At 35.4% G+C, this 27,930-nt stretch overlaps 1 protein-coding gene across 1 annotated transcript in view; it reads left to right on the top strand.

Moving 5' to 3' along the window:
* Positions 1–27,930, top strand: part of TTC27 (tetratricopeptide repeat domain 27) — a 108,640-nt gene that overhangs the window by 31,116 nt on the left and 49,594 nt on the right. The window contains exons 9-10 of the mRNA XM_057370055.1: positions 835–901; positions 23,582–23,695. Of these exons, the coding sequence (XP_057226038.1) occupies positions 835–901; positions 23,582–23,695 (181 nt within the window). The remainder of the gene's footprint in view (positions 1–834; positions 902–23,581; positions 23,696–27,930) is intronic.

Here is a 27,930-nt window from a genome sequence, read left to right on the forward strand (position 1 = left end):
TGCAGAATTTAGTGTGATAATTTTAAGCTTATGTATATAGCCATTGTATGGGTTTGGTTGTGRTCCATCATCTATGGTACAATTTAGGATATATTTTCACTTGGTATCTTTGGTTTCAACAGGGAGTGTGAATTGTAGCTTTTTTGGAGGGTTGTGTGATCCGGTGATAGCTCTTGTAGTATGCTCATAATTGTTGGTGAGCTGTTGTCTGAGGAGARCATTCACCCATACAGAGTTGTAAGCCAAATTTCTTTGTCATCTCTGTAAACATATCCAATTCTGAATAAAATAATTTTAATTCTCACCTCTGTGTATTCTTCTGGTTTTCCCCCTGTGAATACTTCAAGGTAATGGTAATGGTTAGTGAGAGATGGACTCCTGTGGTCACATTTCTTGAGTGACYAGGAGGGTGTTTGTCTGAGATTGCCATTCAGCACTTCTTGAGCATTAGTAGGGTTTGCTTTGCAGAATCTGCATTTGATTAGTTATAGGATTTTAACTCCAARCAGATCTCTGTAGAAACACACGATGGATTTTAACTTTTTAGGGCTTGTGAAGTTGTTATCCCTGTAAGCTTAAACTGAGTAATATGTTTCACTTCAGAATGATATTGGGAAGGTACCTGTAAAATATCTTGGTCCCCTGAATGGTTCTTTATTTCTGYRRCTGTTTCTAGGTCTAGRTCGTTTTCTGCACATACCATACTCTGATTTGTCATTTCCAGAATGTCCTTTAGGTTTCTAAAGGACATGTTTGAATGTGTTTGAAGAATGTATTCAACATAATGTTAATCTAAAGATGAAACCAGCATTGTTTTATATTTTTCTCTTACAGTATAGACTTCCAAAAGAACAATCCAATACACAAATTAACTGAAGAGGAACTTCTGGCTTTTACTTCAGTAAGTAGCTTATCTGGCATTCTTAGTAAATGTGTTTTCACTTAATATTTAAATACCAAGCAGTAATCTGTCAGTCACACTAATCAGGAAACTTTGTAAATCAAATTTGTGTTAGTACTCGGATGTTTGATTATTTTTATCTTACTTCAAGGAATTAAAGTATGCTGAAGTTTAACCTGATTTTTAGCCATCATCATACAAGAAAAACTTGGCATCTAAAAATTTAATTTCACCTGAAAATACATACAAAACATTTTTGTGTTTGTTCTAAGTTTTATTCATTATATAAATTATAATGTAATTTCACAGCAAGCTCTTCTTGTGACACTGGTGTTGAAAGTCCTTCTCTTTGAGTGGAGTTCTAAAGAAATTTCAGCTTTATTCTGTCAGRTTTATTCAGTCTCTGTCAGATGTTCTGCTTAGACATGTTTCTTCCCAGTTCAGTGGCTGATTTGCTGCAGAACAATTCTTTAACTTCCAACAAAGCTTTGAAAATTCTTACTCAGTATTATTTTCAATGTAATTTTTTTTTGTAACACAAGACAAAATACAGTTTGCTTCTTAATTGATCTTTTTTGCATTTGTGTGGTTTTCAACATTAATTTAGATGTGAGAATGTTGGAGGAAAGGCCTGTCATTGTGTTGCCTTTTTTGCTTACTTTCCACAATGTGAGACTTAAGTTTGGGTGCAGTACAGAGGTATTGCTCTCCTACCAAAGCCTTATAGTCTGAGACTGTATTGCTTTAGTAGTGTCATCTGAAAAAGTAAATTATCAGATCTCAGCAAAAATCCCTTTGATTTCAGCTGAGCTAAATCTTACCAGCCTCTTTTAGGTATGTGRAAGAAATAAGGATAGTAACTTAACTATGGTAATGCTTGGCTGAGGGTTTTTTGAAAAGGGAGGTTGAATCTGTAAAAAAAGATAATCCCACTCTTACTAGATAAATGTAAAATAGGTTGGTTTAAAAATTATGTATAGGTCTCTTTGCTAAAACAGTGTGCCTAGAAGGGGGTGTATGAGGGAGCTGAGTGAATTGCTGCAAAACAGTTTGGGTTTTGTAGGTTTCTGTTTGTTGCTACAATGATGATAGTGGTATAATTTCTCATTATATAATTTCTGAAGTATTTTGTTTTAAATGACAGGTTTGTTCTGGGTTTGGGTATTTTTCCCCCCAAAAAGAGAAATAGAGAGTGGGAAAAAGTTGAAATATAGAAAAAATGAGACTGTCTACTCTCCCATTGTAGTAATTGAAGTATCCAATAAGAATATTAGAGAACGATGACCATTAAAGGAGAACAAAAGATTGACTACATACAAAGTAAGGAAATGTACTCATAGGAAAAATCCATGGGAGTGAAAACAATACTAAACTGGTGAACCAAGTACTGTAAGCCTTTTTTAAAAATGGTGAAACTATTACACTACAATTTTTCTCCTGAAAGTAATGTTCATACAAATATATGAAGTTTCAAGACATACATGTAATTTCATTAAAACAAACCCTGCTATTTTTGTTGTTAAAATAAYGTTAGGAACAGTGTATAAAATATAGAAATAGGGTTTTCTGTGAAAACTTGGAATCTTGCTTCTCATACTTTATTTCCAAACTCCCTGGACTATTTTTCTATACCCCTTGCTTCAGTCTCTTCACTACCCACTATTCCCATAATTCTTGGGTGGAAAAGCAGCCATTATATACCTGAATCTCAAGATGACTTCTCCATATATTTTATCATTTTAATATGGAGTGGACTGATATTGTGATAATAGAACATCTTTAACAAGATTGGCCCTACTCCTGTCGTGGTGTACTTTCCAGAATAATGAAAGTAGGTGGGGTTTAATGGTTTTAACACTTGAGTTTTCCAGCATTTAAATATTTTTAAAGTTTTACAGCAGAGTAGAAAAAGTCAAGGTAGCTTGCACACTAGGGAAGAAAGMTAAAGGATGACAGGAAGGTTGATTATCTGACATTGCTTGACAGATAATATTACCTTTTACATCAGGGTGAATTCTTCATCATGATGGGAAAATTAAACTGCATTTCTCTGCCATCTAGTGGCTGAGCCCTCAAAAATCACAGGACAGCTGATTAAYTTACTATTTAATTATTTTATTGCGGTGACTATATGGAGCTTATGCTTTAATTTATTTACTTATTTATACTTTTATAAAGCTGCTAAGTCAGCTATGACTGGCTTCACACTTGTAAAATCAGCAGCCACTATCAGGTTAGATCTCCAGAGAAACAGAGCTGAGAGATACGTGTAGCTGAGAGATCAGAGTAGCAAAAATGAAGGGTTTATGGCAATAGATGAACAGAAATGTAGACCTCACTAATAATGCAAAAATCAATGAACAGCAATGACATAAAGAAATAGCTGGTAGTCTAAATATTARAATAAATAATAATTTAGTATCAGAATGGTGTTCTTTTAAACTTTTRCTTAATATTTTCAAGTTAATTGGGTGTAAAGAAACAGTTGAATCTTAGAATTATTTTCTCTTTTAATCTTGACCTGTGCTCCCAAGACACAAACAAAAACAAGTATGAATTGTAACAACACCATCCCAGATCTTTCCTGGAAGCTGAAAGCAGGAATCAGATATTAGCAAATATAAGTTCTTTCTAGTAAATGTGTTTTTTGTGGCATTGCATCTGAGCCTGAAAGTGTGAACAGTCACTGCAGAATTTCATGATGAAATCTCTGACCTCTTTTGTGTCTTAGATCTGAGTCACTGAGGCAAATCCATCACTGTGTTCCCTGGCAGCAGGGATGTTCTATATCCATGTTAACACAGCCTTTGTTCCTACGGTGTCTGCTAGCTGAGTRAATTAAATGGCACCATGGCTGTTATCACTTGATTAAGGTATTTACCAAGCTTTGGTAGTGCCAAAACAGGCTAATGAGCATTGTATCAATGCTGCTCTAGTAATTCCTTTAGCATCAAACTGCTCTGTGTGTGTGTGTGAGCAGGCATCTTCTCAGCCTACATGTGGATTCCTAAATCTGCAGGCTGGTTAGATGGTTGTCATGCATTCATCTGATATCTRCTGAAATTCATGTTCCCTCCAAAAAGCAAGGCATTTCAAGTTATCTTAGGAAACTTGAAAAATTRCAAGGCATTTTTAATTGATCAGTGGATCATCAAGAGATCCTCTTGCTTTGGACACTGCAAACTAAATGTGTGTGACATTTCTTTGAAATTTCTCTGAAGTATAGAGAATTGAGTTCTAGGTAGTATGAGAGGGAAAGGATGATCAAATTGATCTCAAAGAGGTGATGTTGTCCTGCCTTGTACTAGTTGCAGTTTGGAAAACTGACGTTCTAGACTCCCTTTCATATCTATAAAAATTGAAAATTACTAGATCTGTAAGAGATATATATGTAGATATAGATATATATGTATTAAACAACATAGCTTATAATACTTTAAATAAAGCTATTAATTCATTGCTTGGCAAATGCAGTGAACTACAAAAGGATTGCTGCTTTTCATTTACTGAAGTCACTTGGGAGTAGTTGCTATTGTCCTAAAAGCACTAWCTTTTGTAACTAAGAATTGCTTTCAGTGTGGCTAAYTTTTGAAGCAATTTGTGAGGATGCATGTAGTCTCATTGGCTGGCATAGCAGCTCTTGTAACAAGAATTTGGACTTAAATTTTGAGTTTTTCTAGTCAGATCTCTTAATCCAGCAGCATAATATTTCAACTTTTAAGATGTTAATCYGTAAGTGAAATTAGATGCGCTTGATTTTTTTTTTTCTGCTTAGAGTTCAATTATTGATTCATTATCTTTACATGAGAAGTAATGTTGGCTTGCATTCTACATCATAGCATAAGACTAAACACAACATATAACATTCATTTTTGAGGAGATTAAATATTATTTTTCTCACACTTAATAGTTTAGGGAAACAATTCTATTTTTTAAAATGAATTCTATTATGGTAAGCACTTGGTCTTCTAAGAAAGCTAAGATMTTATTTGGAAATTAATTACCACAAAAGCCTCTTTGGAGCCACAGTTATGCAGTCAATATTTGATGAACTTTCTGGTTTAGCTAACTGAATATTGCATTTGAAAGCCATTTTTAAGAGAGGGAAGGTGGGACAGTAAACCAGCAGTGAGACTCAGTGCTTCACTGTATTTTTTCCTTTTAATAATTTTTTTCCTCAGAGCTTTGTGTATAGGATGTAGAAAGTAGATAATGCAACAAACCAAAGAACTAAATCAGTGGTTTTTTACATTGAAGTTATGTAGGTTAGTTTACTCCCAGGTCCCCAAGTTATTTTTACAATGCCTAAATATGCTTCCTTACCTTCTTTAATTTCAGTAGTTTGTTTTTAATGTAAAAATACAATTGTAAGGTTCTGCTGCATTTTATATTGATCAGCAGTTTTTCCTTAGAAGTACACAAGTACATCACTGARCTGTGTGTCAGTGGCCAAAACACTTTTTTTAGAAAAAAAATCCTTTTAGGAAATGAGCAAAAGCAAGTCTAAAGATCATTTCTATTCAATACTTGTTGTTGACATTATTTAGARTAGGTAATGCAGTTCAGACAGTATACCAAAGAGGAGATGAAATGAACGACAATTCCAAGTAAGTGCATATGATATTTTAAAAAGGATTTAAATTACATTTAAAGCTTTACAAAAGATGTTTGTGATGCAAACCTAAGCCTTTGAACAGGAGACTGCAAACTATTTCTGAATTGTAAAAAAGTTCGAGGGACACATGAAACCTCTATTTAAGAACTGATAAATATTCCTTTATGTTTTAATTTTAGTATTATGCRGTCCTTGCAGAGAAATGGGGAAAGTATTAAATACTTCATGGTGTTGATTTTTCTCTTAGAAAGGAGAAAASTGTTTTGTTTTTTTAAAAAAAGGCTAATAAGATTAGACTCTGCAATGCAAGTTCTTACAGTTTCATAGAAAGCTTATGCTATAACTGATGGTTTATATACTGGGGAAACAATTGAATATTTTGTAGTCTAATATGACCCTCCAAAAAATACCAAGATAAAGGAGCTTCAGCTGGTCCTTAAAATTAACCATTCCATGTGTCAAAGCCCTTGARCAGTCCAGGAGAAATGGTCTTTGTGGTAAATGTGATGAGCACTTAGCCCAGTGTGGGAGAATATTCCTTTTTCCTCTTATTAGCGGGTTATGATCAAGGGACATTGATTGGCAGCAACAGCATTAACCTGTTGGAGACYGAGAAGAGAAAGTAACCAGAAACTGAAGGGACGCCTTGCTTTGTACATCCCACAAATTAGCCCCRTATTTGTATCCTTTGGAATCCATGGAAGATGAGAAGGAGGAGAAAAGGGACCATAGAAAATTTAGTTGCTTTGGTTTCTTATAATTCTGAGGCTTCTCAGGTTTTATGGAGAGTAGAACAGTAGGTTTCTTTATTAAATGGTGAAAGAAGAAAAAGAAAGCTCTGGCAATTCTTCTGTCTGTGTACATTTTGAACAGGTGAGGATATCTTTCTTAAGGAGGAAAAAGCCAGTGTAATAATTTGTATTTTGCTTGGAATACAAAACTGAAGTTTTTTCCCATATTCTAACAAAACTAATGTATCATTCTGAAGTTGTTCCAGTAATGTTGTGAGGGATACCAAGGTCTGATTGTGGACTTGGAAAATGTGGATGGAGTCTGCAAAATATAAGGAATACTATGTACTCCAAAGATAGACCAGATGGGAATGTGTTTCTCCTATGTTGAGCTACTGATTCTGTAAGTGTTTTTACTAAGGAATTTTAGAGTGGTTGGATTTTTTTTTCCAGAGGTGGGCATTTATTGAGTGTAATAGAAGCTGATGTTGTATGGTTCCTTTGAAAATCAGAGTGAAGAATTATAGTGCACATTTTATTGAGTGTGTGTGTATGAATATGCATATATGAGTACTTTTTCTGCTTTTCAGTGTAGAAGGGGGCTTTGGGAGGAGGGGAGTGGAAGGTGGAAATGGAAATGCTTTGTTTTTCTCATATTTGCTATAGCATTTGCAATATTAATGTGGAACTAGGGAGCAATCAAATCACGGCATACGATATTTTTACTGTTAAGTCTTCCTATCAAAATCTCTATAAAACTAACATRCCAATTTGGTGTCTAAAGAGAAGTTGTTTATATAGCTTAAATAAAAGCAGTGCATTTTTCTCTGCTGAGAAAATGGCTGCAGTTTTTTCATGTTTTATAAGCAGCAAGAGTATTGAAAAGCTCATTAAGAGTGCCATGTGTCTCTACTGCTGTAACTTTTGTGGCTTTATAAAAAGTTTCTTTCACTTCTTTTCTAAGCTGTGTTGCCCATTTTGAATAGCCTCTGTTGGTTACAAGATTATAACACTGCAAAGGCTTTCTCTCAGCAAAATGCTGCTAGTTACTAGTGAGACTTTTTTTAAGTAAATGAATTCAAAGCTAGTCTATTCTTTTTTTTTTTTTCTTTCATTTATTTTTTTCCTTCTAAAGACTTTTATTCAGAAGTCTGAATCATTTTGCAGGAATGCCAGGATCTAAGCACTTGCTAATTTAACACATGTATGCCTTCTGGCCCATCACACAGTACTGGGAAATCAGATTGAGTATAGAAAAAGAGAAGCTGCCTCTTTCTGCTGCATGTGCAAAGACTCGATCTTGTGGAAGCTTATTCACAAAGTGTCTGGTGCTTAGGTTTGCATTGTTTTGTGGATAGGAAACWGGCCTGGTGTTGTCAGTTATGTTTGCTGCTGTTGCATGCATTTAGATGCTTTAGGGTGAAGGAACTGGGTGCTGTAGTACATGTGTTGCAGGGCAGGGGTGAAGCTTGCATTCCATTCCAAAGCTGGGATTAAGTAACAGTCTGTCTGAAGTTGGTTTGTTTTACAAAGTATCAGATTTCAACATAATTGACACTTTTATCCCTTTCAACTTTGTTCTCCTCTGTGGTCTGCATTCTTCTCTCAGTCCATGGGATCCACAGCTCTGCTTGCATCATATCCTACAAGAGATGATTCCTTATTTATTGTGTGCCTTTCTGAGCAAGAAATTTTGGATAGCCTTCCCTTTCTAGCACAGTGTGCTCTTTTGTATAATTCCTACAGAATTACTCAAAAAATAGATTTTAGTCGGCTCACTGAAACTGCAGTGGCAAAAGAACATGAAAATCATGTTCAAGTATTAATAGATTTTTTGCCTGTCTAAGGGTTTGAGAAGTTAAGCAGGCAAATTTGATGACAGTTAATAACATTTTTTCCCACAGCAGCCTTTCTTCTCCCCTTCCTCCTTCCTCTTTATCATCAGCAGCTCACTTATTTTTTCTAGCAGCCTCTCTGACAGCCAGTTGACATGTCCCAGGCTTCCCTTCCCTGCCTTATGTCCTTCACCAGTTATAACTATTATCATTTGCTTCAGCAAGAAAGATTTCATTACAACATGAAGGTGAAATTAAACCCTATTCAACAAAATGCTGTCTGAGATATCATCTGAAGGAAATAAGACATTCTTACTATTCTKTCTGATGCTCAGTAACCCCTTTATGATGATGTTACGGTGATCAGTTCAGTTCATGTGTTATCAGTACTAGCAGTCACTTTCTTTTGTGACTTMTATTCTGATCCGACTGGCTGGAGARGGTGCAGATGAACTCAACAAGGAGTAAATCTAATCCTCCCTTTCTTCAAAGTAGATTTACTTTTTTGTTGTTTTAATATATATGAGGTAGAATTATTTTTAGAATAGCTATTGTAATGTCTAGCGCTCTCTRCCTACCTAAATACTGTCCCTTCATTACTTTTTCTTCCAAATCCATTACTTCAAATATTACTCCAATCTTGCTTGTTCTGTAGCATTGAAAAAATAAAAATGATTGAATTCTTGTTTGCAAGTGTCTAAGCAACTTCACTTTAATTTTCTCTGATGATACCGTGTCTGTAGTTCCTACTGGAAGTAGAACATTTTTCATGTCAGTACACCRAACAATCTTTATGGTCTTATGTTAAAGATGAAATAAGGAAAAAGTAACAGATTTTTTTTTTTACTTAATACACTTCAGGATAGGTTTGATTGCAATGTTGTAATCTTTGCAATAATGAAATATATGTATTTTCTTCCCTCTCAAGGTGTCTGAAAGGTACAAATCTGTTCATTGATTCATTTATCATCAGTAAAATGTCACTGTCCTGCTGTTCTTGGTTTTTTTGGATGCAGTCAGTTATACCTATTCTATTCTAGCTGCATTGGGGAAAAGTATAATAGGAACTAGATATGCAATATATCCATCTTATCCCATTTCTACATGACTTTGTATTCCCCCCAAATCAGGGATGAAAAACTGAAATGGCTCCAATGAGTCTTCCTTTCTTTAATATTTTTCCCCTTTGGTCTTTTTTCCTTTAAAAGTTTTAGRTAGCCAAGCTACCTCGGATTTCTAATTGATATTTTCTTTTGTACGTTTATTGATGGACAATTCAAGATTTTTGAGGAAAAAAAAGTRTTTAATCAAGTTCTGAATCTATAAACCATGGAAATACTCCTTTACTTGCTTTGCTGTCCTTATTTGAGTAAATCCCATTCTGTTCAGCAGTGATCTTGGTTATGGTTTTATACAGTGTCCTGCCTTGTATGAGGAGTTAGTTGGCTTCAGAATGTTGTGGAAAAACATGATAACCTGTAGGTTACAGAAGGACAAAGATTAAATAGCTCTGATTCTGGTATTTCCACAATATTTTGTTTCCTTTCTTTTATAGCAGCAYGTTTAAATAGAAAAATGGGATTTTCAAGTGCTGCTGACCAGAAAGTGAAGATGTTACAGGTGAACTAATTTGTGAAACATTTAAATACATCTGCATGGAGGATGTATGTACATTTATTTTAYATGTATTTATAGAATTCTAGAATTCAAGAACTGATCACATATTATAGGACTAAAAGGGGGAGAGGTTTATTCTTGCTAGCAGGACCCAYTGGTCAGCTGCATTTTTTGTTCCAGAAATACATTTTTACTGGTATAATTTGCAGGCAAATAAAGCAAAATGTTATTTTTACTACTTATTTGTGACATCATATATGCAGGAAAACTTCATAAGGTAATTCACATGAAGTGTCTGTGACCCTTATGAGAAGTAATTTCCAGTTATGCAAATACATGAATAAGAAAGGTTCAWACTCTGTTCATGAAGGTTAGCCCATTGCATTGGGAAATTGAACCAATGCCAACTCATTTAGTGCACTGTTCAAGCAATGTGTATCATAAATGAGTCTCATGATTACTGTGAAAAATTTCAGACTTTTTTTCTGTATAATTTATATGCCTTGCATGGAGCATATATGATAACATGGTATAACATAAATACTTTTGACATATTTGGATTTGCTGCATTAATCATAGCAARTAGAGCTGTTAGTTATGAAGACTATTCAGATAAAGGCCAATAAAATGTTTAGAAGCATCATGTTCTGCATGTTTCAATTTACAAAAATGTTTTAAARTATTTACACTATTTAATGTTTTTCTATCTGGGAAGCTGAGATTTGAGGCCTTTTCTGAACTGAAAAATCATGACACTAGGTATTGGTTGACATATTTTGACATATTTGAAATTTTGCCGTCTTGTCTATATAATCCTTAAACATGTCTTGCATTAATTAAATTGGAGCTTGCGTTGTTTTTTTCTTGAAAGACTTTGTGTCTTGTGTCAGCTAGATTTTTCTTAAGTACATTTGTCAGAATACATTGGCCAACACATTCTCCAATGAATTCTGTCTAGTCTAGACAAAAGATGAGAGAGAAAATATTTTTTACAGATTKCTATAAATAGACTGTGAAAGATTTTTCTGTGCTGTAAGATTAGATGTTCAATTTCAAAATTGCAACATTAGGACAGGGAAAGTATCTGCATTGGGTATTGTACCTAATTTACTGTTTGCTAGAAATTCTATTTGTTTTTGCTTTTTAGTTAAATACATGCCTGTGAAACTCTTACAGTTTTGRAATAAAGGAATGAAATCATTTTAGAAGATTGCTTTTATTTTGAACAGTTTGCATGGTCTGAAGCTCTTAATAGCTTAGTAGTAGGAGTCAAAAAGCAAGCAGGACGTTTAGTGGCTGGAGTAAGGACATAGTTCTCTACTTACAGTTTATTGTGCCAGAGCTACAGTGTGTGTCTTTATGTGCCTGAATATTGTGTCTTTTCCTTATCTATAGCAGGCACATGTTTATTTCTTTATGTTGTAGCTCTAATAAAGCTGGGAAGATGCAAACCATAGGGGTRCATAAATAAAAAGTTTGCCTCTTTTGTGCATCAAAGTAAAATATCTTGTAGCTTCTTCAGGCCGGATATCAAGTGGAAATATTTTATGAAGGTGGTGGTGAAACACTGAAACAAGTTACCCAGAGATGTGGTACATGCCCTATCCCTGGAAACATTCAAGGCTAAATTGAATGAGGMTCTGACCAGCCTGACCTAGTTGAAAGTGTCCCTGATCATTCATTGCAGGGGGATTAGACTGGATGCCTTTAAGGGTCACTTCCACCCCAAACCATTCTATGATTCTTCATCCARTTTTGATAGTGATTTTAATAACTTCTGTTGTTTCTGTGTATAATACAACTGGTCAGATGCTAGAYTGTTGTGTTTGAATCTTAATCCATTACAGCTCACGCTTCTAACTTCTTTCAAGTCAAAGCACATCCTAGACATTGGCATTTGTCTCTAATAAATATATTCAGATTATAGCTTCTCTCTGCACAAATCTCAGGTTTAGGAGTGTTACTCACTTTYGCCCACCAAGACAGGATTGTCTTTCATGCGCCCCCTCAGTCTCTCACTCTTTCCCTCCCCAATATTAGTCACTTGTGMTTGTGTCAGCTTCCCTTTTTGTTTACTCATCTGCGCCATATTCCTCTCGGCTCTTCTTTGTCAGCCCTTGCCTCTTGTTTATCTTTCACTCTTGCTCTCATCTTCYTGAAATCCTTTCTTTCTGATGTATTGCTGACTATTTTTATTCCATTCCTTCCTCATTTTTGGTTGCTGCTTAAGGAATTAGTCTTCTTTCATGACTATTGTGTCTTCAGCCTCTGAAAGGAAAGTGGCAGTTTTATTTTGCTCCTGGAAACTAAACTTTTGCAGATAAGGTTTAAAGCCAGACTGCTGGTGGCCTACAGCAGCTTGATGCTATTGTATGTGAGAGCAGTAGCTCTTCAAAGAGACAGAATGTTTCTGCTGGTGAAGTCAGTAAAGAACTGAATGAAATTAGAAATCAAGTATCTTTTGATGGGCATTGAGACTTGTTAATATGCTCTTGCCAGGGAAATTGATGAGACCATCCTGGAAATTTCACTGAAATTGTTGTCCCCAGCCATCTGCTAGCCCCTTAGCCCAGCAAGCCGTAATTGAGGCATACCCTCTTGCGTTAACAAGTTACATTACATGTGAACATAACAAGTTGCATTACCTGTGAACACCAAGTATTGCTGTATGTAGATTGCTGAACCATAGAGACCATTGTAGGCAGAATTCCTGTGGTGGATGCTGGCATGCAAAATGGGGGAAAACCAGGTAGACACACTTCCTGTAAAGCCCTGTCTGGCATTGTGTGGTTTTTCTTTTGCTGTGTCTCACTGTTCTACAGAGACTGTTCTTACAGACTCATGGTTGGGAGGGTGTTTTCTAAAAGTTCTCTAATTTGTTCTGACATAGATGAGTAATAGTCAGTGGCAGCCTTATAAATCACTGGTCTAGGCACATAATTATTCCTGAATTTTTTTGACTGTTACAGAAAAGAATGTGGTAACTGATTTTGACTAGTTAACTTCATTATAGGATGGGCTCACAAATGGGACATGTATTTTTATTTTTACAATGGAAAAATCTGTATTCAACTGTGCTTCTTCTCATGCCATTGACTAATGTTAGAATTTTGAAATTATGAAAATGTTTAAATTGGTTCTTTTGAAGAAGATAGTTTTATGCCTTTTAGTGAGGCTGTGAAGTGAACTTGTGAGGCTGCATTGTTTTGTATCATTTTTATGGTTCTGCTTCAGATCTGTCTGAGAATTAATTATTTTTGCCACCCTATATTCTCTTCCTGCAAAAGATATTTAGTTARGGATAATTTTAAGGATAATTATTGAAGTTGTCATTAAGATAAGAGTTGCTGTTAGAGTGCAAATCTATGCAGCATCAGGTAACAATGGTATATAAAGCAGYATTCTTCCAGAGGCTTTTGATAGACCAAATAAACAGGATGTATTACTGACAGTTGATGGAAAAAACCCTATTAGTGAGCTCATAAATGCAAGTAGGTAGGCAGAACAGACTAATCCCACCACCCTGGGTCAGTTGCATAAGGGTGCAGAATCCATCAGGCCTGAGGAATTTTTCCAATGATCTGGAATTTTGAAAGCATTGAGTTTACCCTGAAAAGTTCAAACTAGCAAAGAAGTAGAAAAAGGAAATGGGAACCTTAATGTGTAATTTTACCTGGGTTTTGCTAAGGACTGAAGTGCTACTTAAAAAAAAAATTAAGAATGACCAACCTATAGGAAGTATTGAAAAATCATGGGTTTTGTTTGTATACGCAGGCAGCAGTAACGAATGGAAAGATTAAAAGTCATAATTGTCTCCCTGAAGAAAAAATTTCTGTCAGCAGAGGATGAGTTAACCTATAACACTGTCTGTTCCAAAAATGCTTTTTGTCAGAGGAGAGGCAAGGCTGAAGGTGGGGTAGAGCACGAAGGGCAGAGGATTTAAGAGCCTACTGTGGTAGTTTGCAGGGGGAATAGGACATATTTCTTCTCCCACATGACCAATTTGAACAAGTTAGAAAATACCCTCCATTGACAAAGCTTTTTTAAACTTTCAGTCTTTTTCCAGTAATCTGCTTTGTTTGTCTTGAGGCTAAACAGATTGCAAGTCCTCAGACAGTGTGTACCGTTGCACATAGCCCTGAAATTTTAAAACTTGATATCTAGCCGTTGTCAAACCAGATTCACTGTTTTACTACCTGTGCAGATGAAAAAGAAAAGTGCTGKTCAGTTCCGGATTTTGGGGTATAACCTCAGGAGCACATGATGTTTGAGAATCTTGGCAGAGATGCTGAAATTCCAGAGGCTGAGCAGTTAAAATGAGAAGTAACTAGGGAAATCTTTATCATTGGTACCAAAGTGTTAAATTCTAGTCTTTTGCATCTAAAATCATGATTTATTGCTGTTAAGATTGGGCCTTAGGAAATAAATGTAGTGCTGTGATGTGGTGTGGAAGTCTGTACTTAGGCTGTTTCAGGACTAAGTCCAAACCACAGACTTGAAAAAAACAATGCTACTACAGTCAAATCTGGCTGAAGTTGTTTGCARCATAACACAGAATAAGTGATGTGCTTGGCACAACAAAACAAGTGTCAGTCACATGGCTGGACTCCATTCTAAGAGAAAATAGGAGCCATATCTTATGTGGTTTACCCTTCACTAGTCATTGAGAGCTGATTCCTTTAAATAAAACAGTATCTTCTCTTTCTCATGACATTTCCTTTTCTTCTCTAGTTTCTTCCTTATCCTAAAAAAAAAAAAAAACAACAAAGAGAACATCTAAGGAAAGCTTACTTCTGAACTTAAAAAGTCTCTTAAAATGAAGACAGCAAACCAAAATACAGCCCAAAAACAGATTAAGCAACWGCATAAAAAACATTCTTCTTTTACATCTTACATGAGTATACAATATGTATAACACTTAGTATCATAAGACAGCATCAAGCTCTTAAAAACCTGCTAARTATCAGCCCACCAATGCCTGTTAATGTGGAAGAAATCTTATACAGTTCTGGACATCCAGGTTACATCTGCAATTTKGTTGTATAAGTAAAACTGAACAACTAATTGATTGATAATATCTTTGTACTGTTATTAGAAAGTAGAAAATCCTAAGGGGAGAAAAGCATTGAAATATTTTCCTAGCCAAACCTCATCTGAGTTGATTTTTTCATTGTGTCTAAAATTACTTTGAATTGTGATATTCATTTCTTCCATAGCTTTTTCTGCAAGTTACATACCTGCGTGCATTGCAAGTTAAATCACAGACTGTGTTATACAGAAGCAAAGAATCATATTTATAGCTCACTRTATGTGTCTCTACTTTTTATTATATTTTTTTTCCATGCAGGCTAATATGAGGTTGCTTCTTTGTATTTCTGTTACATTTAAATCCATACAAAGCTTTCTTTGAGTCTTTTGTTTCCACTGAAAATTCTCCAGTAAGCGTAAATCTTTGTGCTCCTTTCACACAGCTCTTTTTGTGGAACATATGAGACATSCTTTGAAAGAGAAGATTTCTTTAGTGCTAGTGTTCTTTGACCTTTTTSCCTGTGAATTGTATCATGTAGGGGACACTGGGCTGTCATTTCAGTTTTATCTGCAGAGCTAMATTCAGAACTAGCTGGAAAGAAAAYCATCATGTGCTTGTGTTTCTTGTACTTTTGACTAGAGATCCATTTGCAGTATCCCTGTGTCCACATGGAARGACCCCTTTTTATTTAATTGTTTGAATACACACAATATTTTGGTGTTTCTGAGTTGCAGAAACACAAGACAGATTTTCCAAGGCAAAACAGAGGAACACTTAACTTAAAAGCTGAGGAAGTTCTTGATGTGTATTCAGAAGAWGCAAAGACTATAACAGGAAGAAGGAACAGCTATGGCTGTTCATATGTTTGGATATGAACCTTGTTCTAACCATGCTTAACCATTTCCCTTCACACTTCTGAAAAGTATAGTTGRGGAGGACAGTAAGTTGTTTTGAGTGGTATTCTGCATGTGAGGAAGCGTACATGGAAGCAGAAGTAGGGAAAAATACGGATGTTGCCTTTTACATAGCAACGTATTTAGATCAGTTAGTAAAAGCAGCAGTAAAAGATGTAGTAAAAGATCTAGACCTTTTGTATGATTCTTTTTGCTCCATGTTCTTTGCAAATAAAATAATGTTCATTGAAGAAGCAAAATGGACTAGGGATTAATTCAGGTTTCAAATGAGATGGTGATGGAGAATGGAAAGAGAAGCTGGGTGTTCTTCTCACTAATGTTATTTAGAAGAACCAAGACCAGGGTAAGGCAAGCTCATTTAACCTGAATATTGCTTATGTTTCTTTTGCTAAAGAAAACAAATGGAACAAACTGTAAATTCTGAGGCTGTTATCTTTTGGAAAGTCATCCTTTTTCCCCATCAAGACTTTCAACTATATAGTCAGCTGTATGCTGTGTCTGAGTATTGCCTAACAAAGGAAAAGGTTGCTGGTGAATATGCAACAATGTATTGGGTTTTTCCAACCACAATTGCTTTCTTTTAGTGGGAGGTAGAAGAGATGGCTGAAGAAAGGTAATGAAGTGTYTTGCTATTTCTAATAAGGATAGTAACAAGTATCTTTGAACAGATAATAGGATTAACTTCCAAGCTTTCCTGCCTGATTTTTTTTTTTATTCCTTGAAATTCTAGATACTCCAGAAGTGGCACAAAAGCCAGCCATTTCCAAGCTGATCTAGCATGCAGAATTGGCTAGAARCAAGAATTGTCCCTTTGCTAGGTAGATATCAGAAGGAGTAAGAATTACTGCTTGAAACGAGTGTCATGGAAATATATTTAGAATGATAAGCAGGATAGAATATGAGGATACCTGTGGGTGGATGTTATCATGACCTACCCATGTRCTACAGAACACTTTGAGTTGCGTGGTAAAAAAAGCTGTGGAAAATACAGTTGAAGTGAAATTATGTTAGCCTTCCTGTAYTGGGATATTTTTAAAATCTTCTGAGAAGAAAATTTATTCCAGTCTTGCCTTCTAACTTTTGAATTGATTGAGCCAGCTACTTAGTAACTCTTGTATTTAATGTACCTTCAGATGTGATAAATTCCAGATATGATAAATTTCAGAGAGTCACTTGCAGCCTAAGATTAAATGAGACACTTGAGAACATTAAATTGCCTGTAGGTAAGTGCGATATAATTGCTGCTCCATTGAGTCTGGCCTTCATTTCAAAATCTGTCTGGTATAATGTAAATAAGTAACTGTTTACCTGAGARATTTCTAACATTTTGCCTTATGAACTGTGTATGGACAAAAACAACACTGAAAAAATTAATGTGTGTTTGTGTGTACCCATATGTTGCATTTTAAAGCACTTACAATTAATATTTTATTCAAAATGCAATGAATTATCCAAGCTTATCTCAAATTAGGTATATGAAGAAATCTCATTCTAACACATTGAAGTATATAGCAAGGCAAAAAAATAAATCAGCTAGTGTCTTCTTGTTTTAGTAGTTGAAGTCCAAAAGGTACTCTGTATTTACAATGATGTAAAGTTATAACTTGATTCCTGAGGCTAYCAGACAAGACTAGACAAAGTGAATTTTAAAAATGCCATTCTAATTAAACTACTCCCTTGATGCAGATCATTGATGGTCTTTTGGCCTTGCTCTTGACTTTTTAACACCAAGAGGTATTTCAAATGGCTATGGTTAAGAGCTTTAAGCCCAGCTCTGCTAATGATCAGCTAACACCTGTTGTGGTGAAAAGCTATTTTAGTTGAACAGTCCCAGGGTTAGTTTTATAGACCAAAATAAACCCTTGTCATACAGTTGAGTGAATAGCTTTAGATTTTGGGATAAATATGTTGAATGTGTGGTCTAAACCTACTGAAATATATGGAATATTGAAGCAGAACTGTAAAATGGCACTGTGCAAACACTGATGTCGCAGACAGTGCAGGAAAGTAAATCTTCTCCTCTGTCACTTTCATACTTTGCAGATTTATCCCTGTATCTCTGGTTTACCTAACTGACAGTCAGACAATTTGATAAATCATAATAATTAGAAGAGGCCTTAAAAAACCCACAGGCGATCACAATTGACTCTTCAGCATGCTGTCATGATGTAACTCACTGAAACACCAAGATACCTAATAAACAAAAATACAGAACTTCTGYTAATGCTCCTCATACAGGCTCAAGCATTGCTTTATTTTTTGTTTTGTTGTTTCAGTGCAAAGGTCTTGCCCTAATGCTCTAAAATGCCGTGTAGAATTGATATTAAATACTGTTAGGCAAGAAAATATTTAAGACATAACCAAGTAATAACACATTCTCATCAGTCAATGCTGTTTTGAACAAACCTACTTGATCTGTTAGAGCAAACAGAGATTTTTTTATATGTTCCTACACTACACAGAGAAGCTAAAAGTGGTCATACTGACTGGCTTGTTTTTTTGCCAAGCCATGGTTCTGCTGCTTAATTGTAACTAGAAATTTAGTATTTTTCTTGCYCTCTTGATACTTGTGCTTTTCACTAAAACATTTAAAAATGCAGTGGTATTGGAAACCACTTAGTCACAAATGTGCTTYATTTTACCTTATGGGGTTCTAACAGAATTATTGTTTAAAGTTACAAATCCCATTTCAACCAGATGCTGCCAGTACTACTGCAGATCATCTGTGTTTGGGCTTGATTAGTARAGAAGTTAGTATTTTCAGGACTTTGGTCAAAACTTCTATTATTTTTGCTTCTCTTTGGACCTTGGATTGCATTAATCTTTCTTAGGCAATTAAAAATAGTTTCACAAAGTTCATTTAGCAACTGTCCACGGAAGAGTGGATACATTTTCTGTACATACTTTTTTCCAGAAATGCAAGGAGTATCTTTAATGAAATTCTATTSTGTTGAAAATACATAGATTTAATGTAAGGAAGTTTTTCCACAATAATGTGGCATCTTTGAGGTTTTTCCCTCAGTTGGTTATTTTACATTTTATTTCATTTTGCTTTTTTGGTCACCAGTTTAGYGCTGGGAAAAWTTTTTWAAAAATTCAAATTAAATAAGTGTCRTTTGAACATGACTTTTTAGAAGAAAAACATGCGTTAGTTATACAGAAACATAAGTGTCAGATTGGATGAGAATAACATGTGGAAAACAACTYGCATTCTCCCTAATATCATATTGATTTTCTCTTCCTGTTCTTAGGACTGAATTCTGTGGAAGGTTTTATGTCAAAGAATTTATTGTYGTGTGCATAAAAACAAATGAAGCACTTGTAAGTTAGCTTTCAGTAATAAAGTCCTTCACCAGAGATTRACAAATATGTATACAAGGCAAATGTGCATTTTCCTTGTTCATGCTCAGTCATATGTCTCCAGSTAGTGGGTTTTTTAAGGTACTCACCTGACTATTGTGCAGCATTTGAAATGTGGAAAAGAAGCCATGGCATTGTCTCATTTTACAGAGAAGGATAGAATGAGTTACAAGGCTGCCATTTTGCTTTTGTGTTGAAGAAATAAGGGTTTCATGTTAATTATCTGAACGAATTACTGAAAATCATCAAATAAAGATATACGTGGCTATATGAAGCAAGACTACTGATAAGTAGACATGAAGTAATCCATGTGAGTAATTTGAAAATCTTAATGTGTGATTTTTTTAGAAAAGCAAACAACAAAGCTCCTGAARTACGTTAACTGAAATAGATAGTGAAAGGGAATGGAAAAGGACTATTATTTCATCTTTTTCTCTAAATCYTGCCTAGTGCTTTGTGCTTGTTTGTAACTTCAAATATGTTAGCAAATAACCTGAGCTGAATCTAAACTAAGGGTCATATCTGTGAAAGGATGACTTAAGTAATTTCACCACATCCTGGTAATTTAGCCAATAAGCAGAATATTTTTGGTTTGCTGATGTTTGAATTCTTGAGAATTTCATAACTGGTTGCAATTAAAATTGCTCAGTTKGCAAGTCTTCTTTCAAATGATAGCTCCATCTTAGCAGTCATAGTACTTTGCTAGGCTACTGATAGTTTATCAGTGAGCAAGTTTCAGGAGTAAAAGAATGGACTTGCTGCATAGATTTATCATAAGGAAAAATTAGAAAACATTAAAATTATTTAGAGTTGCAGTTAACAAGAACCATCTTTACCTGTTCCAGGTTTTTTAGCAKGGCTGATAAGCCCAAGTAAGCTCTTCCTGACTTTGATGTCAGGAAGAATTCCTGTGGGAACTCYATAAATAGTAGATGGAGGAATGCACAAGAGTTGCTCTGACCAATCTATACCTTCTGTAAGTCAAGACTGACTGTTACAGTTATTTCTCTGTTTCTCTGACAGAAAGTTATGAGACTGATCAGGGAGTGCTTCACATCTAGGTTAAATTCTGATTACCATTTTAATTCTAATTACCATTAATTAATGGTATCTGATTTTTGGGTTTGACAAAAATCTGTAGCTGAATTTCATCTGGATGTTATTACTAGTATTACCTATCTATCTATCTGTCTGTCTGTCTATCTGTCTATCTGTCTGTCTATCTGTCTGTCTGTCTATCTAGCTAGCTAGCTATCTACGTATCTCACAACTCAGGTGGTACTTGGAATCCTAGAATGATTTAGGTTGGTAAGGGACCTTGAAGATCGTCTGGTTCCAACACCCCTGCCAGAGACAGGGACTCCTTCCACTAGATCAGGTTGCTCAAAGCCCCATTCAACCTGGCCTTGAACACATCCAGGGATGGGGCATCGATAGCTTCCTTGGGTAATCTGGAACAGGTTGCCTGCAGAACTTTTGTTCTGAGAACAAAAYTTGGCTTTTGTTCTTACGTGGTTATGGGGATACTGTAAGTGTTGTACAATAATGGACTACTTTGTTGTTAAAGACTTAACAGCATCATCTTGTTTCATTTGAATGTCATATAAGGAAGATATATTGAATTAAATATTCTGGTTTGTGTAGTACTTTGGTCATCTCCTTCTTTACATTCTGATATGATGGGAGAGGATGATACTGTTGGTAAGAAAAAATGTGTGGAAGAATTGGAGAAATGAGTTTTCCCATGTGAAATATTCTGTTCTCTRGARAAAACGTTGTATAATCTTAYTTCCTTTCATTTCTTCTCACCCTGTCTAATCTTCCTGTGTTTCTTTATTTTATTGTTCTTTCCCTAAAGTAAGAAGAAAAATGACTTACGAAGATTCACAATAGTGGTTTTGTTTCAGAATTATTTTGTTAATTTTCTTAGCTGCCTTTGGTGCACTATAATGAACTTTCAWGTATGTTGACAAAACTTGCATGATCTTGATTAAGGTTTTTTTTTCCCCCAGATGTTTTATTTTAACCTATGGTCCTATTAATAGAGTCTAGATTTAGCTTCAGGTGAAAATATAAAGCTTTGGATCTTATGAGAAAGTATTTATTATCTGAAATACTTTGACATTTTGGGTATAAGATTAAAGTTTGTTTAATAGTTATGGTTACATGTTCTGAAACTATTYTTTACAGCCTTTAGGTATAAACATTTGTGCCCTTTATGCATGTATTATTTTGTTTCTGTGGTACTTTAAATATTGTAATTAAACAATGAAGAGGTAAGCACTTGAATTCTGGCATAGGACTGAGTTCTGCACAAGTATAAAATTGAAATGAAAACTAGGTCTGCTTCTCATTGTCTTGTGCATTGCAATGCTTATTTTGTATCAATAAACCTGCTGGAAAATTTAACATATTCTTCTGTAATTGTACAGCAGGTATACCTTTCATTTTGTTTCATGAGTACCTTCAAAAAGCAGGATTTTAATGCAAAATATGACTTGTCATTGCTCCTGCAGAGGAGTGATTCATAATTATTGCTGCTTGTCTTCCCCCCTATTTCTCTTCAGAKTTTCTCCCTCCCTATTTGACTTTATACACAGCTCATGCAGCATGCTTGTTTAAATCCCTGTTTAGGTGGTGGTGTAGGAGGTACACAGAGACAGAGGAGAGGCTTTCCTGGGCTGCTGGTTCTCYGGCAGAGCTGGATTCTTGGACACAGAACCTTTGTGCTGTGCCCTCCTTGGGCCACTTGCTGAGGTGAACCAGTGAGAGGACAAGGACTCTGCTGTTGGAGAAGGGCAGTAATCGGACCTGAGAATATCTTTAGGAGCATTATTAGCCAAGATTTTTAGTTTGCATTGTTCTTYTGCAAAATAGATACTAGTATCTGTCTCCAGGTAGCATAGAAAAAAAGTCCATTGAAGTAAAAAAATAAATACTATGACAGAATATTAATTGTGGAGCAAATGGGGGAAAGCATAACCTTTCCAACAAAATAAGCATTTTAGGTAAAGTAAGCATTGTTCAAGTGTTTGCCTAGCAACTCCTTAAGGTGTTTGATTTAGCATCTACCTGGTATGGCTGCTAAAAAATAATTCAGACACCAATGCTCTTTGCTGGGAATGCCTTATTTGTGTTTCTCTTAAGATCAAACAAAAATAGGTATTTGACTGAAATTTGATGAAACAGGAGAGACCTGAGCTCTCAGAAGTGGGACATACATCAGTTAACTGATTTACTGATTATAGTTTGTAGAAGGGCACTTGAAAGTCTATAGAATAGAGAACATTGTGATTGTGTTCCCTTAATTAATTCCAGGTCCTCAGAAAGTGGAGGACAATAAAGAAGCCTTTGGGTGCCTCTTAATTGTTGGTGACCAAGAGATTCTTGGTACAAAGGGTGGGATTAGTTGAAGTGTTTGGCTGTAAGTGCATTCACACTGCTTTCATTTATGTTTTTATTTGCTGTTGCCTCTTTTCCTATTGTAGTTTGGTTTGGAGGAAATTTTTTTAGATTGTTTCTTTCTGCTTCCTTTCCTTTGAAAACACTAGGGAAAACAAAAMCAGATTACAACATGACAGAAATTTGTCAGGCATTAAACACAAACCACGAACAAAGTATGCTTTTTAATGCTTTGGGAGATCTTTGAGAGGGAAGTATAAAACCACTGGGACTTTTTCTCCAGTTTACAAATATCTATAGACAAATATGTTTTCTCAGAGAAGATGGATTATATTTGCAGTGTCAATAAAATTAGCAAGGAAGCTTTCCTGCTGTCTCACTTTTCAGAAATGGTATATTCTGTCTAAAACCATACTGGAAAGAGTCCAGGCAGTGTGTAAATTATTAAGGGATACCCAAGTTGTATTGGCTGCGTGTCTCCTATTGGACTTCCCTGAAAATCAGTGGTTGGAGACTGGCACTAAGTTCCTGGCATCAGTGCAGCRCGGTTCCAAATGGTAACTTAAAATTATATTATGAAAGCTGCATACCTAGATTATTCCATATTCCCTATACATCTACTAAAGTCAAGATTTCTTCCTGYTATTCTCAAGTCATAGCGAGTTCTAAATGAATTAATATTCCTCAGGTTCTTAGCAAATTTAATGTTTCACATGTGGAAGGGCTGTTGATGCWGGCATCAGGGCACTTTGCATGAGAARAGGCYGGGAGAGARCTGGATTTGTTCAGCCTTGAGGAGTAGGATCCCTKCTGCTGACTACAACTACTCAGTACTGCAGGTGTGGAGAAGGCTGAGCCAGTCAGCTCAAATCCTTTGTTTTCTTTTGATTCTGAGTAGCCACCTTTAGTTTGTGCAATTGGGTGCACCATGGAGGTACATGTAAACATAACACTGCAGTAGCTGAAGAGGAGAAAGTGGTTATGTAGGCCACTTTTTATGTTGAAAAGAGATTAAGGTAATTTGTACAGGCCTCAGTTCATTAAATACATCCTACAACCACATATTTGGCTTTCAGAATAGGAAACAGCATTCATGCTTGAGACCACTGTTAAAAATTTTACTATCTTCAGTGTCTTTTTAAGGGAAATAATGACAAAATGTTCCTTTTCTCTGCAGTGCTTGCTCTCCCAGCCAAAATTCTGGGCCATTCAGACRTCGGCATTACTCCTTCGGACCAAACTGGAGAAAGGAAGTACCCGCAGGATGGAACGGGCAATGAAGCAGACTCAGGTAAGACTTCTGAGCTAYCTTACTGTATGTGTGTGTRTATATAGATAGATTTTATATWTATAKTTAATCAAATGCAAAAAGGCAGGTGTTAGGAGGTTTGGTAGTTCTCCCTGCAAACTGTGCGGGATAATTTTCTAATTATGTCTCTAAATTAGATGCATAAACCACAAATCCTTCTGCCTGCTAGTCMTGAGATAAGCTTATACATACAAGTAATGAATCATCGCTTTCAAAAACATGACAAGTTATGGAAAATTGAAATTAAAATCTATTTTTGTACCTTTAATTTCTGACTTATGATCTGAAGAGTATATATTGATGTCCCGGAATATCAGGCTGTTGCTGCTATCAAATTTTTTAACATTTTTTTCTCAAGTRAATCATCTTGATAAAACACCAAAATGTGTAAATAGTGATTGGTATTGTGCGAACAAGAATATATTTGTGAATAAAGCAAAAATTTTCATTTACTGTTTTGTTGTGATGTTTGGTGATTAGTATGTTCATTGCAAGTTTGAGGCAATGATTGAATAATCTCACTCCAAACAAAGAAAAGATTGATTTTTCAAATACAAAGAAGAAATGTTAAAATCCTGAAAAGTGTAATCTGACAGGATTTATTTTAAAAATAAATTTTTCAAAAGAAAGGTCTGTAGGCTATGTTAAGAGTCTTTTTTACCTTCGTATTACAGTTTTGTTAGCCTTTTGTCATCTTTGTACAGCTAAGTCTTGTTGTCACATATGAACAGCAGGCATTTGTATATGTCCATCAGGCAACAGTCCTGCTGGCTGAAACAGCCAGGAATGTAAAAAATTATCATTATGGTGTTATGTATGTTAAAAAGCTGATGTTTTGTTTAAAATCATTATGATGCATGGATCTTTGAAGGGTGCATTTTGGATGTGCTGCTGCATTTTTCTTTTGCTGATGAAGACAGGGAGTTGCTATAGTGGAATTTCCTGTGGTCATTAGGAGACTGTCATGGAAGCTACGGTTCCAAATCTGGGATATTTAGAAGCTGACGGCACTTGGGAAGCGATCTCAGGATCCTTGATGCCCTAAGCCATAAAACAGTTGGAGGGCTTCCAACATTCTTGTCTAGCTTGATTAAACCTCAGTACTGGAAATTGTTATGTTATACAGTTTGACAGTCTCATGACAGAAATCTTCATGAAGGGGTTCTCTTAGCATTACATTTATCTGACTTCTTGTGCTGCAACTGCAGTAATGCAAAGGATTTGATTAGCATGGACTGTGACATTCTGGGAGATGACCCCACAGTAGACACAGAATCTGTGGTTTTAAATATTGCCTTTAATCTTAGTATGTTTATGTTTTCTTTCAGYAAGCTTTCTAGTCATTTGGATATTGTTGTGTATTTGTGTTGATCTGATGGTAACAAGCTCAGTTTCCAAAAATAGTTAAAAGTTGTTAATTGATTTATATGTGCTAAATGAATCAAATAACTTGAATAACTTTCCATTTAAGRTTTTCATTCCTGAGTTCCATCAGATCACAATTTTTTAATATCACTGTCTCTACCAATTCTAAGAAAGAATCAGAAAACATGATAAATGATGTTATTTTCATACATAACACAAGTCATTTTGATGTATCATCTTCATGAAGGTGCTGATGTAAAATTTTCATTAAGATRCCAAAGAATTAGTGAATTCTAGTGAATTCTGCAGCTATTTATCAGTAAAAAATGGATTTCAAACCTACAGAATGGATTTAGTGGGTCCTTATTTTRCAATTTCATTATTTACTAGTTCAGATTGCTGTAAAAAGATTAGTTATGGAAGATTAAGGGAGGWGGTGTAAATGTGATTGGTTGCAATATCACTCTTTTTAAGGAATTACAAAAATTCTTGTAAAACAGCTTGAATARGACATGATAAACTAAATCATCTACATAAATTCAGGCTTGTCTGAAAAGTGCATGAGCCATTATATRCTCTGAATTAGCCATAATGGGACTCTCCTCTCCTATTCTACAGTAATTAGTCTTCCTTTCCCCATTTCCACCCTCGCCTGCTTCTGTGCTTGGTCTGCAGCTGATAAACTTTTAAAATTAATATTATTGAGTAGGCATACACTGCTTTTTAGCCCTAAAGGAAACCCAGCTACATTGTTGGTTTGTCAAAGAAAGTGKTTTTGAACTATCTTCTTTTGTAGGACTGTCAGTTTACATTGTGTTCACTACTTGAAAATATTTGCAGCTCTTTTTGAAATGAGGGCATATTAGTTAAATATAACTGCCACACTCTAAATATAAAATATATCCCTACTTTATGCCAAACAGTTTTTATAAATTTTTAAGGTTGGTTTTGCTTGGTTTTTTTTTGTAATTGGAAAGCTTCAAGAGGAATTTGAATGATCATTTTCAAAACCTTTTCCAGAGTATTTGAAAAATCTGAACTACAGATAATGTAGTCTTTGGAACAATTTTTAAAATTACCATTCTGGGTACTTTGGAATGTACTTCASCTAGTAGCTAACTGCAAGTGAGGAGGAGATACTTTTTTCTTTAACTTTTTTGTTTTGTTTTCTCTGTCCAGTTTTTGCTTAAATGAGGTTTGGATCTGCAAAACTAAGGTTAAAGATTTCTAAAGCCAGTACTTTTTTCAACCATTTTTCTAAGGAAAGGAAACAGCATTTGAAAGCTAGATCAGTTATTTTACATTCCACTAGAATATTTAGTCATGACCAGTGTAACATATAGCRAAGTGTAGATCAAGGTACTGCCAACTAAAATGTGTCTCTGGATACAGTATGGTTTTTTTAACGTTGTGTGATTGTTTTTCTTCCATTTGAGTGAAGGTCAAGGAGGGTGAAAAGTATTAGGGTGGAAAGAAAAGTGGGAGGGAGAAAACAGGARAATATGGGGGTAGGTTTTTGCTAAATAACTTCCCTCATAACCAGATACCTGCTATTTCTCCATCAGTGTGAGGATCTTCACCTACCTTTTATTGTAAGGAAGTAATTCAGCAGTGATTAATAGTGGAGAATAGGTTGGACTAAGCTGTTAAGCCACAAATTACTACTGAAAATGCAGTCAGAGTTCAAGTAACACGATGGGAGAAAAAAAATGGAATTTTGAGTGGTCTAGAAGCTATGAAAAAATGAGAAAAGTGAGGGAGGATCAGAAAAAAAAGAAAGAAGAAAAAACACCAACAAACCAGTTCAAAACACATAACAAGTAGCTTCTTGATATATGAAGTCAGTTTACTCTTCCATTTCAGCAGATTTGAAACTATTTTTAAGAATGAAGCGAAAGGAATTAAAATGCCACGCTTTGTACGAAGGATGGTGGGGAAACAAGACCATCATTTACTGCTGTGTTATGCCAGCAGTGAAAGGGGTGAAGCTGCTGTGTGCTTGGTGCTTCAGCAGCTCAGGTTTCCTACGTGGGATATCCCAGGTGTACCCTACCCAACCCTGGGTGGTTCCACTGGCTCCTTCTACATTTGCAGCTTGTTATGCATTCCCTTTTCTGAYTGTGCTCTCTGCTGCTCGTTACACCTGGTGACAGCATGCCTGCAAGCTGATGGCTTGGTTTTCCTAGCATGTCGTACAACATGTGCAGTATTTCATATGCTTCCCTCTTGCTTGCTTTTCTTGGCAGTAAAGGAATTTGCCTGTTGGAGCAGAGAAATGTGTCTTGGAAAGGGTGTTTTAATAAGACTTCAGGAGAGCTGGGAGCAGACAAGCAATGTTATAGGCTAATCATTATGCCTAAGATTGAAAGGTCACATGAGATCTTGTTTTATATCCTTAGTCATACACAGATGTATGTGGTTGGGAATTCTGTCAACTGCCCTTTAATTTGCACTTAAATAATACTTCAGAGTGTCATTTTCTCCAGCAACTAATAGTTTTTCTGTGTCCATGAAAAAGGGATTTTTTTTTTGTTTAAACATGCTAGAAACATGCTAGTAGGTGTTCAGTTCTTTCAAATCTCAAAGAAAATTATGTACGTCTGCAGAAAGAAAGGCTGATAGAGATCTAACAGAACTTGTGTCTTGAGCTCTATGAGCTTGAACACAAATTTGCTGTTTYACTGTTTTCACATTCATGGTCTTTAAATGGTTATGCAAAAAAGTGATGTCATTTATCATAGAAATGTATCCTTTTTATTTTCAAAACTAAACAGTCACTTCCTTGCCAAATTGGTTGTTCTGTTTTCTTTATTTGGTGGTTGTTCTACATTGGACAAATTCAACATTTAAGG

The sequence above is a fragment of the Malurus melanocephalus genome, unplaced genomic scaffold, assembly GCF_030028575.1.
Source record: "Malurus melanocephalus ecotype Western Australia unplaced genomic scaffold, MMel_1.1 scaffold_5, whole genome shotgun sequence".
Classification (NCBI taxonomy): domain Eukaryota; kingdom Metazoa; phylum Chordata; class Aves; order Passeriformes; family Maluridae; genus Malurus; species Malurus melanocephalus.